Source organism: Macaca fascicularis, chromosome 7, assembly GCF_037993035.2.
Source record: "Macaca fascicularis isolate 582-1 chromosome 7, T2T-MFA8v1.1".
Lineage (NCBI taxonomy): Eukaryota > Metazoa > Chordata > Mammalia > Primates > Cercopithecidae > Macaca > Macaca fascicularis.
The window spans coordinates 75,283,918-75,297,456 of NC_088381.1; the positions used below are offsets into that span (position 1 = coordinate 75,283,918).

At 40.1% G+C, this 13,539-nt stretch overlaps 1 protein-coding gene and 1 pseudogene across 14 annotated transcripts in view; one reads left to right on the forward strand and one right to left on the reverse strand.

The window, feature by feature from the left end:
- Positions 1-13,539, forward strand: part of BLM (BLM RecQ like helicase) — a 107,335-nt gene that overhangs the window by 26,986 nt on the left and 66,810 nt on the right. For all 14 annotated transcript variants that reach the window (XR_012415393.1, XR_012415391.1, XR_012415392.1 and 11 more), the window contains 3 exons: positions 4,418-4,519; positions 6,428-7,128; positions 9,825-9,981. Coding sequence is in view for 4 of the 14 variants with exons in the window: in XM_015453405.4 (XP_015308891.3) it covers positions 4,422-4,519; positions 6,428-7,128; positions 9,825-9,981 (956 nt within the window). In the remaining 10 variants the exon portion in view is untranslated. The remainder of the gene's footprint in view (positions 1-4,417; positions 4,520-6,427; positions 7,129-9,824; positions 9,982-13,539) is intronic.
- LOC102119663 (ubiquitin-like protein NEDD8) lies at positions 12,844-13,288 on the reverse strand (annotated as a pseudogene).

Genomic DNA, 13,539 nt, shown 5'->3' on the forward strand with positions numbered 1-13,539 from the left:
TGCCCAGCCGAAAAATTCTTAATAGCCAGTTTTAAAGGTAATGCTTGAAGCTTACATTTCCTGTGACTTTTTTTAAACACAGGGTCTCACTGTCACCCAGGCTGGAGCAGTGACACAGAATTACTCACTGCAGCCTCAAACTCCTGGGCTCAAGGGATCCTCCCGCCTCAGCCTCCCTGAGTAGCTGGGACTGTAGGTGTGTGCCACCGTGCCTGGCTAAAGACAGTATCTCCCTATGTTGCCCAGGCTTGTCTCAAACTCCTGGGCTCAAGCCATTCTCCCACCTTAGCCTCCCAAAGTGCTGGGATTATAGGCATGAGCCACCGCTCCTGGCCTGCTTATTTATATGCTTTTGTAATGGCATGATAGCTTCTTTCATATATGTAGGAGAAAATTTTAATCGTTTTCCAGATTGAACTTGTGATTTTTGTGGTCACTCTAATTCATAGGTTTATTTTTTTGGTTTCTGAGTGCTCATTGTACCCAGAAATTGTTCCTTTTTTTAATATTGTGAAACTTCATTAGCCTAAATTTATTTGTTTTCAGTTATTTTTTCTCCTTTATCTCTGATCTTTGTTATTGTGAATGAACACTTTTTTTTAAGAGATGGGGTCTCACAGTGTCGCCCAGACTATAGTGCAGTGGCTGTTTACAGGTGCGATCATAGTGCACTACAGCCCTGAACTCCTGGGCTCATACAGTCCTCCTGCTGCAGTCTCCTGAGTAGCGGAGACTACAGGCATGTTGGTGAACAATTTTCTTTTTGTGTCAAACAATTGTATTGATATTTTAATGGACTATGTACAGAAGAGACACCCTTATAGTTCTTAGTACTCACCAACTTCTTAAAAGCATTCCCACTGAGGATTTTGAGTAAGAAAATTATGTACTCATTACCATACTTCAGAATGTGATTCTGCTGGAGGGTGCTACCTGGAGAGGAATAACCAAAGAGCTGTGCATATCAAAAGTAGGAGGAGGTCCTCTCAGAGTTAAGGTTGACTGCATGCTAGCTGTGAATCCATAGTGTAATCACTACAGTTGTAAAATAGTTAATCAAACAATTGTTCTCCTGGGATGGCTAAATAAACATAAAACCATGCTGTGCAGTAATGTAGGAAATCTCTGTTATTAGAATACCATGACTAGTTTTGATCCAAAAATAAGTTATAGAAGGAATGTGAGAAAAGGGTAAGTAATGATGCCATGGACCACTTTGTTCTGCTTAGTGTCATAAGACTGAAGATCTGTGTACCTCTGCCTCCTTGTCAGTAGCCTACTTTGTTGATGTTGAAATTCTGAGAAGGCAATAGTCTGACTTCACTCTTCATCACTTCACATCATTTATTAATGTGGGAAAGACTTCCACATTGTACAGCACCTTGGAGAGAGGACACCTTAACAAAAGATCAATAATTTTATTATTTATTTATTTATTTATTTATTTATTTATTTATTTATTGAGATGGAGTCTAGCTCTGTTGCCAGGCTGGATTGCAGTGGCGCAATCTTGGTTCACTGCATCCTCCGCCTCTCTGGTTCAAGCAGTTCTCCTGCCTCAGCTTCCCAAGTAACTGGGATTACAGGCACATGCCGCTATGCCCAACTAATTTTGGTATTTTTAGTAGAGATGGAGTTTCACCATATTGGCCAGGATGGTCTCAATCTCCTGACCTCGTGATCCACCCATCTCGTCCTCCCAAAGTGCTGGGGTTACAGGAATAAGCCACTGTGCCCAGCCAAGATCAATACTTTTAAACTGGATTCCAAATGGTGAGGTGCCCTAGGAACTGCAGAGATCAAGGTCTTAAAATATTTTCCATTAAAAAGAATCAGGGAAGCCAGGTGCGGTGGCTCACACCTGCAATCCCAGCACTTTGGGAGGCCAAGGCAGGAGGATCCCTTGAGCACAGGAGTTCAAGGCTAGCCTGGGCAACATGGTGAAACCCCATCTCTACCAAAAATACAAAAAAATTAGCGGGGCATAGTGGTGTGCACCTGTGGTTCAGCTGTGTGGGAGGAACACTTGAGCTGGGGAGGCAGAGGCTACAGTGAGCCACCACTATACTCCAGCCTGGGCAACAAAGTGAGACCCTGTCTCAAAAAAAGAAAAAGAAAACAAGAATTAGGGATGCTTGAAGAAATGGCTGATTCCAAATCTGGTGCAAAAAAATGCACAAGGTAAGCCTGGAACATCTTTTCATGCCATATAGGAAGGAAGCTCTCAATGACTCATAAGGTTAAGTCATAAGGACTGAAGCGCCCACCTGAAAACTCCCACTGGCAAAACATGAATCAATTTGAGAATCAATAAGGATGATCACTGTATTGGATTGAAACACACCTAATATGTTTAATCCATGAGTTCATAATGATACTGAAAAAAAAAATTCACTATTTGAAGGTGGTGAAAGAATGAATATCATTTTTAATTTATTATTATTAATATATTTAAGGGATACAAGTGTAGACTTCTCTTTTGTTGTTTTTTTTTGAAACAGAGTCTTGCTCTGTTGCACAGGCTGGAGTGCGGTGGCACAATCTCGGCTCACTGCAACTCAAGCAACCCTCCCACCTCAACCTGCTGAGTAGCGGGGACCACAGGCCTGCACCATTATGCCAGGCTAATTTTTTTGTAGTTTTGTAGAGACAGGGTTTTGCCATGTTGCCCAGCCTGGTCTCAAACTCCTGGGCTCAAGCAATCCGTCCACCTCAGCCTCCCAAAGTGCTGGGACTACAGGCATGAGCCGCTGCTGCCAGCCACGTGCATATACTGTATAGTAGTGAGGTATGGGCTTTTAGTGTACTGCATCATTATTTTGAAACTTATGATAAAAGTCTTATAGCTGGCTAGGCATGGCTCACACCTGTAATCCCAGCACTTTGGCAGGCTGAGGTGGGATAATGACTTGAGCACAGGAGTTCAAGACCGGCCTGGGTGACATGGTGAGACCCTGTCTTTACTAAAAATTTAAAAATTAACTGGGTTGTGGTAGTGTACACCTGTAGTCCCAGATACTCAGGAAGCTGAGGTGGGAGGATCACTTGAGCCCAGGAGGTCGAGGCTGCGGTGAGCTGTGATTGAGCCAGTGTGCTCTATCCTGGGCAACAGATCAATACCCTGTCTCAGAAAGAAAACAAACAAACAAAAAGTATTCCTGCTAATGAATGAAAGAAGTAATAACAGAATCTAAATGTCACTATTTTGGGAGGTGGCCTTCCAAAATGGTGGAGTAAGGAACTCAGGGTGTATGTATAGCTGTAACAATATTGGATGAGTTGATAAGTGTTGAATCTGGGTGATAGGTATGTAGGGATTTATTCCTTCCATCTACTTTTTTTGGGGTAACAAGATATAATTCACATGCCAATGTGAATTATTCAATGTTTATTAAATAACTAGCTATATTACCTAAAGCAGGTTAAAGAGGAAAAAGCAGCAGAAATAATTCCTTCTGGAGAAGGTGGGACAAAAGCTGTGTTATGATCATGCTTATAAACATGAAGATTTCTCAATTGAGTGTAACTTAGTTTCTTCTAAATTCTGCTTTTCACTGTTATCTAAAGTCAAGATGGTTGATAGATATAGGTTAATGAGTGGAACATGGCTTATGTGAAACTTCATATTTCTAGAAATATCATCTAGCGTTAACCCTGCCTCCTAAGATATATGCTATAAAATAATAAAAGTAGATGTCTGGTAAAGGTAGGGAAAAGGGTTTATGGGGTTATAACTATCAGCTAAAGTGAGGATTTTTTAATGCATGGATTACAGCTAGGATCTTCCTTTAGCCCCAGTAATTTTAAGGTGGTTAAGCCGAGGAGGGCTATAGCTCAGCATTACCACAGCTTGTTACACAGGGATATAAATGTGCTTGGTAAACGTATTCTTTCAGGTTGCAACTAGATGATTATGAAGCATAGTATCTTGCTGGTAAACCTTTGCTCTCATTGGTGGTGGCGTTCCTCCTTTCCCCAATTTTGCCCTTGCACAGAATTCAGTTATTCATTTGTTCTTTGGGCTTTCTGTGTGCTTTGATCATTTCCTCCCATCTCGCTCCCTTCCAGCTTCCGTTTATCCTTCTAGGCCAGGTCCCATTTTTCTAAAAGCCCTTTCCTAATAATCCCCTCCCTAATGTCTTTTGTACTTATTTTAGTATTGTGGAGGAAGAGAGGGGGAACCTGGTTATTGCGTTATTCAAGTGAGCCTTCAGTTAGTTGAAGATCATATATTTCAAGTGTCACTAGTTGTAAATGTCAAAACAGTCTATTGACCCAAAAAAAAACCAAAGTCCTATTACTCTGGGCACACTTGGAACAATGCCTGTTTGAATCAAATCCTTCCTCCCTTCAATAAACATTGTGATTAATGCAAAATACCTAACTTCACTGAATTTTTTTTCCCTTCACTTTTTAGGATTATGGCTGCTGTTCCTCAGAATAATCTACAGGAGCAACTAGAACGTCATTCAGCCAGAACACTTAATAATAAATTAAGTCTTTCAAAACCAAAATTTTCGTAAGTGTTTTTATTGGTTTGCTGTCACACAGGCACTAACTTACCACATTGTACACATGAAATATCTTCTCTTTAAACTCTGTCATTGTACAGATGAAGAAATGAAGCTGAGAGATTCATTGATCTTCCCACTTTGTCAATTAATGGTAGAGTATGTTTTAGCAGCACCAGGTGAGAATGTGTCTCACCTTTGCATGGTTCCTGGCACATAATATTTGCTCAATAAAGATTTGTTGAGTAAATGAATAATCTTGTAAATTTGGGCAGATAAGTGTTTTTTAAGTTTTGTGGGGTTTTTTGTTGTTTTTTTGTTTTTGTTTTTGTTTTGTTTTGTTTTTTGAGGCAGAGTCTCGCTGTGTGCCCAGGCTGGAGTGCAGTGGCGCGATCTCGACTCACTGCAAGCTCCGCCTCCCGGGTGCATGCCATTCTCCTGCCTCAGCCTCCCAAGTAGCTGGGACTACAGGTGCCCGCCACCACACCCAGCTAATTTTTTTTGTACTTTTTAGTAGAGACGGTTTCACTGTGTTAGCCAGGATGATCTCGATCTCCTGACCTCATGATCTGCCCACCTCAGCCTCCCAAAGTGCTGGGATTACATGCATGAGCCACCATGCTTGGCCTTTTTTTTTTTACTTTTTTGAGACGGAGTTTCACTCTTGTTGCCCAGGCTGGAGTGCAGTGGCGCAATCTTGGCTCACCACAACCTCTGCCTTCCAGGTTCAAGCGATTCTTCTGCTTCAGCCTCCCCAGTAACTGGGATTACAGGCATGCGCCACCATGCCCGGCTAATTTCATATTTTTAGTAGAAATGGGGTTTCTCCATGTTGGGCAGGCTGGTCTCGAACTCCTGACTGCAAGTGATCTGCCCTCCTTGGCCTCCTAAAGTGCTGGTATTACAGGCATGAGCCACCACGCCTGGCCAAGTATTTTAATATAATTTTACATCCTTTCGAACAACAGTTTATAAGGAAACTGCAGCTCTCCAGTTCTGCCTCTCCTCTGAGCTATCCTCCAGACTCCTAATGATATCTGATAATAATTTATATTATAAGTGATGCTTTTACCAGGTTGTAGACTCTGTCTGGGGTGCCTGGCTTTGAAGTCACCACTGACTTTTCAGATCATTAAATCCAGCAGACAGCCATGATTCCCGCCTCTTTTACTTATCCTGCAGATTTTAAGAGTTAGCAGTTTTTAACTCTTTTTCCCCTTAAAATTCTTATCAGAGTAGCAAAAAGTAGCCACATTTGAATCTCCTCCCTTTTTCTTTTTCTTTCTCTCTCTCTTTTTTTTTTTTTTTTTTTTGATACAGTCTTGCTCTGTCACCCAGGCTGGAATGCAGTGGCACAGTCTTGGCTCACTGCAACCTCCACCTCCTGGGTTCAAGCGATTCTCCTGCCTCAGCCTCCTGAGTAGCTAGGGCTTTAGGCATACACCACTATGCCCGACTAATTTTTTGTATTTTTATTAGAGATGGGGTTTCACCATGTTGGCCAGGCTTGTCTCGAACTCCTGACCTCAAGCAATCCACCTGCCTCAGCCTCCCAAAGTGCTCGGATTACAGGCATGAGCCACTGCGCCCGACCTCTTCCCTTTTTCATTTATGCTGTCACCCCGCTCTGTAGATGCTATTGACTAAGGACTACTAGCCTGAGAAATAAAGTAGTGGGAATGGACTCTCAAAGCCAAATATAATTAGCCTCTGAATGGGAAGGACCAGAGAACAAATAGAATTTAAGTTACCTGATAAATTTAAAATCAAGAGAGAGATGGATTCTTTGCTCAGTTGGAGTTGGGATACAATTAATGTAACCTGTGTGAATTAGTTTTTAATATTACAGTTTTGTAGAGTTGGGGGGGGGTTGTTAATATGGATCTATCTAATCCAGTTTTTCCATTATTTTTCAGAGGTTTCACTTTTAAAAAGAAAACATCTTCAGATAACAATGTGTCTGTAACTAATGTGTCAGTAGCAAAAACACCTGTATTAAGAAATAAAGATGTTAATGTTACCAAAGACTTTTCCTTCAGTGAACCTCCACCTGACACCACAAATCAGCAGAGGGTCAAGGACTTCTTTAAAAATGCTCCAGCAGGACAGCAAACACAGAGAGTTGGCTCAAAACCATTATTGCCAGATTTCTTGCAGACTCCGAAGGAAGTTTTATGCACTACCCAAAACACACCAACTGTAAAGAAATCCCAGAATACTGCTCTCAAGAAATTAGAATTTAGTTCTTCACCAGATTCTTTCAGAACCATCAATGATTGGGATGATATGGATGACTTTGATACTTCTGGGACTTCAAAAGCATTTGTTACACCACCCCAAAGTCACTTTGTAAGAGTAAGCACTGCTCAGAAATCAAAAAAGGCTAAGAGAAACTTTTTTAAAGCACAGCTTTATACAACAAACACAGTAAAGGCTGATTTGCCTCCATCCTTCTCTGAAAGCGAGCAAATAGATTTGACTAAGGAACAGAAGGATGACTCAGAATGGTTAAGCAGCGATGTGATTTGCATTGATGATGGCCCCATTGGTGAAGTGCATATAAATGAAGATGCTCAGGAAAGTGACTCTTTGAAAACTCATTTGGAAGATGAAAGAGGTAACAATTATTTTATCTTCATTTTAGTATGTTCATTGTACTTTTTTATTCAAAGCTAGCCATTAGGAATAGTCATGAATATACAGAGTTTTTGTCCTTAAGGTTGTTAGGGTCTTTAGTGGTGCTTTTTGAATAATCTGTTGGCCACATATCTAAGGCAGGACATACTGATGAAATGGAAGGTTTTACTCTGCTAATATAATTTCCAGGATAGCTCTGTGATTTTATACATGACGAAAATGCAGTAGTTTCCCCTTGTCCACAGCTTTGCATTCTGAGGTTTCAGTTACCCGTAGCCAGCCGTGGTCTGAAAATACTGCATATCTTCTCTCGCGCTTTGGAACCATTATTAAGAAAACACAAGCCCTGCCATACCGCGACAGTCAATCTGATAACCGAGACCACTACTAAGTGATTAACAGCAACTCAGGTGGACAGATCAGGTCGGGGCAAGATTTTATCACACTACTCAAAACAGCTTGAAACTGAAACTTTATGAATTAATTTATTTCTGGGATTTTCCATTTACATCACAATGCCTACATTATTCACCTCTCTTCATCTCATCATGTAGGCATTTTTTATCATCTTAAATCTTTACAAGAGGAAGGGTGAGTACTGTACAGTAAGATATTTTGAGCGAGAGACCATAGTCACGTAATTTTTATTGCAGAATATTGTTATAATTGTGCTATTTCATTGTTCATCTTTTTGCTGTGCTTAATTCATAAATTAAACTCTATCATAGGTATGTATGTATAGGAAAACACACAGTACTTATAGGGTTTGATACTGTCCAAGATTTCAGGCATCCACCGGGGTCTTGTCACATATTTCCTGAGGAAAAGGGGGATGCTGTTGTAAGATCCATAGAGGTTAAATAGTGGTCAGTGGTAAATTGGAAAATGAAACTAAGCCTTTCTACTGTAATTCCTTTATGGCTTGTTGCCACCTAATATTGATGAATAATGTACACTAGTTGTACTATTAAAGTATTATAAATTACATTCAAAGTTTTTCCTGGCTAGATCTTGTAATTATTAAGTGTCCAAAATTGAGTAATTGAGATTACCTACATGTGGAAGTAACCACCTTATGAAGCAGTTGCAAATATGAGAGTAAAATTGTTAAACACCTGAATCCCATTAAGGTTACTCTAGGGTGAGAGAGCACTGAAAAGTGATTGATAATAAGCAAAACTATAGTCTCATCAATGATGCTTCTGTTTCTGAAGGGAAAATTTGTTAAAAGATAGAGAGCAACAATTTGGGTTGTGTTTTCCCCCATAGTCCAAAAGAGAGACTTAAATAACTAGGAAACTTTGTGGTAAAGGTGGTTTGTACAAGCAGCCATGTTTATGTTATTATCAGACTTATCTGTTACACTTTACCCTTATTTAAATATGAGTGAAAAGCTGAAAACTAGAAACGTTGATACCAAATATGTGTCTCGTAATTAACCAGAGACAGACATGAAAATCCCTAAGCAAGTCTTTGGCCTCAGTCGAGCATTCACTAGACTTAATCCAGTTGACTCAATAATAATCATTTATGAATAAATAAGCCAGCATTAGTGTGTGAAGGGAGAGGATCCATACAAAGTGGTGTGATTGTTTGTGACTTGCCAGAAGCACTCATTCTTTTTTTTATTATTATTATACTTTAAGTTCTAGGGTACATGTGCACAAAGTGCAGGTTTGTTACATATGTATACATGTGCCGTGTTGGTGTGCTGCACCCCTTAACTCATCATTTACATTAGGTATATCTCCTAGTGCTATCCCTCCCTCCTACCCCCTCCCCACAATAGGACCCGGTGTGTGATGCTCCCCTTCCGGTGTCCAGGTGATCTCATTGTTCAGTTCCCACCTATGAGTGAGAACATGCGGTGTTTGGTTTTCTGTTCTTGCGACAGTTTGCTGAGAATGATGGTTTCTAGCTGCATCCATGTCCCTACAAAGGACACGAACTCATCCTTTTTTATGGCTGCATAGTATTCCATGGTGTGTATGTGCCACATTTTCTTAATCCAGTCTGTCACTGATGTACATTTGGGTTGATTCCAAGTCTTTGCTATTGTGAATAGTGCCGCAATAAACATACGTGTGCATGTGTCTTTATAGCAGCATGACTTATAATCCTTTGGGTATGTCCCCAGTAATGGGATGGTTGGGTCAAATGGTATTTCTAGTTCTAGATCCTTGAGGAACCACCACACTGTTTTCCACAATGGTTGAACTAGTTTACAGTCCCACTAACAGTGTAAAAGTGTTCCTATTTCTCCACATCCTCTCCAGCACCTGTTGTTTCCTGATTTTTTAATGATCGCCATTCTAACTGGGTATGAGATGGTACCTCATTGTGGTTTTGATTTGCATTTCTCTGATGGTGAGTGATGATGAGCATTTTTTCATGTGTCTGTTGGCTGTATGAATGTCTTCTTTTGAGAAGTGTCTGTTCATATCCTTTGCCCACTTTTTGATGGGGTTGTTTGTTTTTTTCTTGTAAATTTGGTTGTTATTTGTAGGTTCTGGATATTAGCCCTTTGTCAGATGAGTAGATTGCAAAAATTTTCTCCTATTCTGTAGGTTGCCTGTTCACTTTTGCTGGAAGCACTCATTCTTACGCACTCATGCCCTGTTCTTTCTGTCTCATTAGTGGTTAACAAATCTACGTTTATCAACTGTTTTACTGTAGATAATAGCGAAAAGAAGAAGAATTTGGAAGAAGCTGAATTACATTCAACTGAGAAAGTTCCATGTATTGAATTTGATGATGATGATTATGATATAGATTTTGTTCCACCTTCTCCAGAAGAAATTTCTGCTTCTTCTTCCTCTTCAAAATGCCTTAGGTAAACTAGCTAAATAATTAGCATTATTATTTGTTCTGAGATACTTTAAATAGTTTAATTTAGTTATATAATATCATTTCTATATAAAAGTATTTTGTGTTTTGTGTAATTATTTTACATTCAAGTGAAAGTCTCAATAAAAAACCCTATTTATACATTTAATTGGTTGCATTCTAAAGATGAAGTCCCATTATGATTAATTACATGAACCTTCCAAACAATTTTAGGTAGTTGATTTTTTTTTTTTTTTTTTTTTTTGAGACAATCTCGCTCTGTCGCCCAGGCTGGAGTGAAGTGGTGTGATCTCGTCTCACTGCAGCCTCAACCTCCTGGGTTCGAGTGATTCTTGTGCCTCAGCCTCCCAAGTAGCTGGAGCTACAGACACACGCCACCATGCCTGGCTGATTTTTCGTATTTTCAGTAAAGACGAGGTTTTGCCATGTTGCCTAGGCTGGTCTTGAACCCCTGAGCTCAGGCAATCCTCCCGCATTGACCTCCCAAAGTGCTAGGATTACAGACATAAGCCACCTTGCCTGGCCTTATATAGTTGATTTTGACATAAGGAATATATTTCTGAAAATATTATATTTCCAAACCTGACCTGAAATGACACAAAGCTAACCCATTATATGGGAAGTGAACTGGGACATTAGTACTTTTTAAAAAATCCTACAGGATAGAATTGGCCATTGTATTTGTTATTCACTCAATTTTAGCAGATTGGTGACATGATGATTGTTAATTGGTAGTATTACGAGAAAAATAGATACTCCATATGACTCATCAATAGCTTAAATTGCTAAGTGTCAATGTTACCTTCATCCTCATCCCAGTCTCACTCTCAGACCAGTTGAGTGGTAGAGTATAATATATACTAAACTGAGCAAAAGTTTGTATGGGGTCTCAATTCTAAACCAGCATTCTCATTTACTAGGTGGAACAGCTGAGGCCCAGGCAGGAGCAAGGAATTGCCCAGGATGATAAAATGAATGAGAGATGAACTCAGATGCAGTGTAGTGCTTTTCCGGTGTCATACTGATTCCTTGTTGAATGCCTGGCTTTTTTCTTTACTTATTAAAAATATGTATTACACAAATAATATAATCATTTTAACAAGTATTCTAAATAAGAAAGAAGGAGCACTGCTGGGTGTGGTGGTGTGGTAGTGGCCTGTAGTCCCAGCTACTCAGGAGGCTGAGGCAGGAGGATCCCTTAAGCCGAGGAGTTCAAGGCTATAGCATGCTGTGATTACGCCTATGAATAACCATTACACCCCAGCCTGGGCAACATAGCAAGACCCTCATCTCTAAAAAATTAAGAAGAGAGAGACAGAAGGAATACTAGTAGTCCCACAATTCTGACTATTTTCTTTATCCATCTTCAGTTTTGATCCTTTTCTTTTTTTTTTCTTTTTTTTTTTTTTTGAGACGGAGTCTCGCTCTGTCGCCCAGGCTGGAGTGCAGTGGCACGATCTCCACTCACTGCAAGCTCGCCTCCCGGGTTCATGCCATTCTCCTGCCTCAGCCTCCCGAGTAGCTGGGACTACAGGCGCCCGCCACCACGCCCAGCCAATTTTTATGTATTTTTAGTAGAGACGGGGTTTCACCGTGTTAGCTAGGATGGTCTCGATCTCCTAACCTCATGATCCGCCCACCTCGGCCTCCCAAAGTGTTGGGATTACAGGCGTGAGCCACCACGCCCAGCCAGTTTTGATCGTTTTTCTACATGTGTGTTTGATTTCTGCATTGTTGTAATCAACATGTAGTTATAATTTTATATTCTGCTTTATTTCTCTTAGCATTATTTCTAAATTATTTTCCAATTGCTAATATTTAATTCCTTTTAGTGGCTACATAATTTATCAAATTGTCATACCATAAATAAATTTACCTAGAGTCTTAACAGTTAAAAAAGCTTATTTTGCAAAGTATTTCCAAGGTAGACTCTCTTTGTACATTTCCCATTGTAACTTAGTATACATATGTGTATATATTATAAAAACTGAAATAGAATTTTCACAATATTTTTTGTGCAGTGCACAGCTTAAATTCTGTGCTACATTTTATTTCAGTTTTAAAAAATACTAGTTGTATCCTCTGAATTTCAGAAGTCAAGTGGTCAGACAGTATATAACAGAGAAGAGAGACCTGTTTTTCAATCTCCTCTTTTCTAAAACCTCTGTAGCTGGCCCTCAAGATTCTGCATCTTCTGGCCACAATTTACCTTTTTCAGCTTTATTTCCACTTATGCCCTTGCAATAATCCAATGGTCTTAATGAGTCAAACCAACAATCTAGAAAGCATTATCATTTTCTTTAATTATAATGTTATTGTTTAAAAACCAATATAAAAAAGTTACACTATTTTGATTTAGTTAGAAAGTTGCATTCCAAAATTCTGCTTTAGGAAAATATGGTTGATTCCCAGATGTCAAGCAAATAGAATTGTCCTTTTTAAAATCTTTCTTTCATAGTCTGGCACTTTCCCCATACTTGTCATTCAAAGTTTGCTTAAATCTTATCTCCTTGGGAAAGCCTTCTCAAGTTCCAAAAAATGTTACCTTTCTTTGGATTTCCACTGTATCCTCTCTTTTTTTTTTTTTTTTTGCCAGGAAATACTTTATTGACAACCAGGGACACAGCCATAAAAGAAGGAAGCACACAGGACTGCAAACTAACACCCAATAGCCAGCAAGGGCCCTCTGGGCCAGGAATACTGAATCCTGGGGTCCTCACAGTCTCCCACGAGTAGATGTACAATACTGGGCATCCAGGGGAGGGGGCAGTGGCTCTGGTGTCCCAGAGAGTGAGAGGATATATGATGCCTCATTATGAGCGACACGGTACGGAGGTAAAATGGAGGGTCCATCACTGCCTAAGACCACCTCCTCCTCTCAGAGCCAACACCAGGTGAAGAACTGAACCACCTAAAATCTTGTAATCAGCTGCTGTCTTCTCATCATTCATCTGTTTGCCACTGTAGATGAGCCTCTGCTGTTGTGGGGGGATTCCCTCTTTCTCCTCCACACGCTCCTTGATCCGCTACACCTTGTCTGTAGGTTCAGTGTCAATCTCAGTCTCCTTTCCGGTCAGCGTCTGCCTCAGTCAAGGAAGTGAGGCTGGTCCAGGATGCCAGGCTCAGAAAGGCAGATGCTGACTGAACACACTCCCTGCTTTGGTTCCTTCACTTTAATTAGCATCTTCTTTCCAGTTTGGGGCTGCACACGGATAAATTGCTGCTCCTACCGCTCCGGTCGCCGCTGCCGCTCTCCAGCACTCTGCCTGCTGTATCCTCTCTTTAACACTCATTCAGTACTAATTTATTTTGTTATTTGTAAAGTATTTTTTTCTGTCTAATCAGACTGACCAGGTTTGTATGTTAATATGTTTTTGTATAATCTGTGTGGTGAGGTAATTATATATACAGACACACACAAACACATATACATATATTTGCATAATAAGAGAAGTCCAGAAAAAGTGCTTTGAAATCTCAGAAAAAAGAGACATTAATGATCATTTGCTGGAGAAGTAACGCTTGGGCTGGGGCTAGAAGAACA